The sequence below is a fragment of the Cryptomeria japonica genome, chromosome 1 (assembly GCF_030272615.1).
Source record: "Cryptomeria japonica chromosome 1, Sugi_1.0, whole genome shotgun sequence".
NCBI classification, from domain to species: Eukaryota; Viridiplantae; Streptophyta; class Pinopsida; order Cupressales; family Cupressaceae; genus Cryptomeria; species Cryptomeria japonica.
This window is the reverse complement of record NC_081405.1, coordinates 502,311,615-502,316,321: the sequence shown is the minus strand read 5'-3', so window position 1 is coordinate 502,316,321 and position 4,707 is coordinate 502,311,615. Positions and strand designations below refer to the sequence as shown.

The 4,707-nt window shown below is 34.0% G+C and overlaps 1 protein-coding gene across 1 annotated transcript; it reads left to right on the top strand.

Annotated features, from left to right (window-relative positions):
- The first annotated feature begins 2,830 nt into the window (after positions 1 to 2,830).
- On the top strand, positions 2,831 to 4,507 carry LOC131078155 ((R,S)-reticuline 7-O-methyltransferase). The gene is made up of 3 exons (XM_058015828.2): positions 2,831 to 3,596; positions 3,709 to 3,773; positions 3,871 to 4,507. Exons 1-3 carry the CDS (start codon positions 2,837 to 2,839, stop codon positions 4,168 to 4,170), a joined length of 1,125 nt encoding a protein of 374 aa, XP_057871811.2. The 5' UTR covers positions 2,831 to 2,836; the 3' UTR covers positions 4,171 to 4,507.
- Positions 4,508 to 4,707: the final 200 nt, after the last annotated feature.

The window sequence follows — 4,707 nt, the reverse complement described above, 5'->3', positions numbered from 1 at the left end:
TAATTATTTTATATCTATGTACTTTTGATACTTCAAATTGTATACACCTAAAAATGGTTATGATTAATTAAATAAATAATTATTATTTAATTAATTATCTTCATTACTCTTCTAAGGTCTTCCTTGATTAAATAATTCTAAATTATTTAATTAAATATCTTTTCCACCTCATTCTCTCTACATGTCATCTTATCTACCAACACATTTCTATGTGGCTAAACATATTAATTTTTCTTATTTATTAAATTAGTTGCAATTAATCTCCAACTTCTATTCCTAGTCAGGAGGAGGAAAAATTTAGTTTTCCTCCTACTTCCTATACTCTCTCTACTACTCCTACATCTTTGGAGGAAGTTTTGTCCACCTCACCCTAGTCAAAAGCCACTTTTCCTACATTCCCTAGATAATCTCCAATTATCTTACATTCTTGGGGTTTCCAACTCTAGTCAAGGTGAGTATGATGCCACTTGGACTCCTCTTCCACCTTTTCGTCCATCTTGCATGTGTAGTAGGAACATCTTCCTCCTTTCTCTTTGACATCCTAACCAATCACTCATAGCCATCTATTTGTTGAGATTCACTCTTAACCATTGATCCTTGTCACATAGGAATTCGCTTCTACAAAGTCTATAAAAATGCATTTTCACAACAATTTGAAACTATTCGTTATCCTGCAATCATGTCATTTTAGAGCAATTAGAGTATTTTATCAATTTTATAGTGTGCCTTTAGCTTAGCTGAGGTTTTCATATAGCTGCATAGTACCTTTTCATATTATATTTATCTTACATCCAACATTCAAATACCACTTTCCATTCCTCTCTTGTCATCTTGAAAACCAGAGTTTGTGCAATCTGAGAGAAACACATCAACAAGAAAGATCAAAAAGTGATAGGACACAATTTGGAAGATGTTGTAAGTGATTAAAAGTATGTGTTCCTATTGACAAGAGTTGGTAATTATGAATGGATTTGTTTGTCCCTAATCATTTTGTTGTGAGTAGATGTGTGTGTCCCCATTCATAATCTTGATGATGGATAGATGTGCTTGTCCCTATGCAAGCTTGATGTAAGACCTTGGATAGATGTGTTAGTCCCTATCATTGGTTCCATGAGTAGATATGTTTGTCCCTATCCTTGGATGATAGTATAGTGAGACTAGTTCCACTATTGCTTGTCACAAGTAGATGTGTATGTCCCTACTCACACCTTATGATGGACTACCAAATGTGGTCATCAAGTACTGTTGGTCCACTATCCCTATTTGGAAAATGATACAATATGGGGGGGTATTAGAAATATTGTCTCATTTATACGATGAATATAGAAACTATCTCTTGGGTTTGTTAGAGTTTGTTTAATAGGTTATTATAATGGTGGTATGAATGTTTGTTTGTATTGAGTTGTTATAACAATTCAATATATATAGGAGTCATTGAAGGAGGTTTCTTATAATATAGGATATGGAATCTTATATATATATGTAATGAAAAATGAAGACTACCATATTATCGGGTGTTATATTTTGTAAGCTTCTTTGTCCATTTTTATATTAACTTTGATATATGTTTATTTATGATTTTTTTAAATAACCATATATTGATGATTTAGATTTTATTAGAAATAGATTTACTCTCTATTTCAATAAGTTCAAGTTTATTGTTGCATTAGTAAATTGATCTATTTGATAATATCAAATTTACCTTTTGTTCATTGAATATTTTTGCTTCTAGCAGAATGATTTTTTGATAATGTCAAATTTATCTTTTGTTCATCGAATATTTTTTCTTCTAATGAAATGATTTTTTGACTAAAGAAAATAACAATGGTTGCTAAAACATTTTCAACAAGAGGCAAAATCTCTTTTATGTTTGATATAATAAGAGACACGTTGCATGAAGTTCTTACCATGTTATAGTGAGTCCAATTAATTTTTGTTTTTAATAAATTAGGTGATGTTAGAAATATTATTTAAAGGTTCATAATAAATTTAAAGTTAATTGTATCAAGGAAAAAATATATTTTCATATTAACTTACCTTGTCACATAGAAAATGACTATTTCAATGTATATAATATTTCTCCTATTATTAGAATCATTAATGAACCTGAAATTTGATTTAAAAAATTAAATGCATTGGATTAGACATGTACTTTACAAAAAGAAAAAATTGAAAATGATTTTTATAGTTACTGTTTTAATTATGAATATATAGAAGAAAAGAAAAATGTAATTTTTTACAATTATTAAAAATATAAAATTAAATGTAGAGTATATGATGGTTGTTCAATTTTTTTAATTATATATGCTCACTGGGCAAACTAATTAAAAATTTTGAATGCATTAAATGTATTAGTATTAATCCTCCTATTAAGAATTACAAATAGATAATAAAACAAATTAAAAAATCTATAGATATTCATTAATCATTATTAAATATTATTTTTCTTCTTGTTGATTTTAAAAATGTTTTAAACTAATAGATGTAAATTTTAATTATTTAATTAGCATTTTCTTATATTTTATCTATTTGACCTTTTCAATAAATTAAAATTGATTCAAATATGATCAAATAAATAAATTGTATTCATTGACCCACATTTTTTGAATAAAAATAAGATAATAAATGAATGCATTATTAACTTATTTATAATCAAAATTAAAAAAATTTAAAATTCTATAATTTAGATCACATTAATAGGATTGTTGACAATTTTCAAATAATACATAAATTAATTTTGATGTTTGAAAAGTAAGAAAGAATATAAAATAAGGTGGATAACTTTATATATATCCTTGTGCCTTTTGGGTGTGTGTATCTCAAAGATCGAGAGTTTATGAAAGTTGGAAACATGAATGCTGATACACAAATCTGTGACGATACGAGCAGGAGCGTGTTCGAGAGCGAGGAGGAAGAACTAGTCGGTCAAGCGGAGGCATGGAAATACACGTTTGCGTTTGTGGAGTCTTTGGCGGTAAAGTCTGTCGTTCTGCTCGGAATCCCAGACATCATTGCGCGCCGCGGCCCCAAAGCAACGCTTTCCCTCTCCCTAATCGCGGCAGAGCTTCCCACCCAAAATCCCGACGTCAATTGCCTCTTCAGAATCCTGCGCTTCCTCGTTGCCAAGAATTTTTTCAGGGCCGAAACGAGTGGCGGCGTAAATGAAGTGAGATACGGCCTAACGCCTGCTTCTAAGTGGATGCTAAAAGACGGCGCGGGGGCATCCTCGCTCTCCATGGCCGCCTGGCTGCTTATGCTCAACGACGTCAGGAGCGTGGCGCCGTGGCACCATTTCAACGAGTGCGTCCTCAATGGCGGCGTGGCCTTCGAGAAGGCTCACGGCCTGCATCTTTGGGACTACGGTGCGTCGCATCCTGAGTACAGCCATCTTTTCAACCAAGCCATGGCCTGCAACGCCAACATCGTGATGAGGGCCATCTTGTCTAAATACGAGGGGTTTCAGGGCTTGAATTCCTTGGTGGACGTTGGAGGGGGCATCGGAGCGACAGTCGCAGAGATTGTGAAGGCCCATCCAACTATTAACGGCATCAACTACGATCTCCCCCACGTCATAGCCACAGCTCCTCATTTTCCAGGTATAAATAATTTTAATATACCTCTTCAAGCAAGACAACAGTTGGCCTTAAATGCCATCTGTTTGTTATTCGTTGACTTAATATGTTTTTATGTATTTTTTCCATAATGCAGGGGTAAAACATGTTGGAGGAGATATGTTCAAAGAGGTGCCATCCGCAGACGCTGTATTCATCCAGGTCAGTGGGCCGAATTTGGTGCTTTGTTTTGGTATGTAGGAGGGCTTTTACAGAGGGTTTTCAATGGATCTTTTGTTTTTCCCATGAAATCTTGCAGTGGGTATTGCATGATTGGGGAGACGAGGACTGCGTGAAGATTCTGAAGCAATGCAGAAAGGCGATTCCAGAAAGAGGGAAGGTGATCATTGTGGATGCAGTTCTGAACGCCCGAGAGAAGACAGCGCTGGATCCTTGTTTGGGTCTTGTGTTTGATCTGGTAATGATTGCGTTCAGCTCTGGTGGGAAAGAGAGAACGGAAGAGGAGTGGAAGAATGTTTTAATGGAAGCAGGATTTCCTCGTTTCAATTTTATAGCCATACCGGCATTGCAGTCTGTGATTGAAGCTTTTCCTTATTAGCCGCTTTGTGTATGTATGTACATTGAAAGTCGTTGCCTCACTTATCAATGTTGCGTTTGCACAGAACCCCACCATGGTGATACTACAAATTCTAAGCGCAGTTTCCACAGAATATATTGCCGTAGCTTAAGGAAGAAATGGTTGTAAAAACGATGTGCGGAAGGTAGTCAAAGCACGTGAAGTGTTGTGGGAGAAAAGCGAGGGATACATTTGTCCTGAAAGAAGACTTTTTCGCATTATGTTGTTTTCTATAATAAAAATAAATTCTTCACTACTTGTTATTTGAAAATGTTTTATTTTGGACCCAATAATAAAGAGGGCTTTGCTTCTCAATATTTCTATGGAATATCTAGGATGTATTTTTTATCATATTTATTAATTAATTGATAGTTTGAACAACAAACATTTGAACAAATATGATAATAAGTAATGAACAGATTGAAGTAACTGAATCTACTTCTTCATTAGATTGTGTTGTGAGTGTTGCATTGTGTGTCCATATCGTAGAGACCATTTGTTTGTTGCAGAAGTTCTCAA

Coding starts and splice junctions, on each gene's coding strand:
- LOC131078155 (XM_058015828.2), top strand. CDS start 2,837: ATGAAAGTTGGAAACATGAATGCTGATACACAAATCTGTGACGATACG. Junction 3,597..3,708: donor CACAGCTCCTCATTTTCCAG/GTATAAATAATT, acceptor TCCATAATGCAG/GGGTAAAACATGTTGGAGGA. Junction 3,774..3,870: donor CAGACGCTGTATTCATCCAG/GTCAGTGGGCCG, acceptor GAAATCTTGCAG/TGGGTATTGCATGATTGGGG.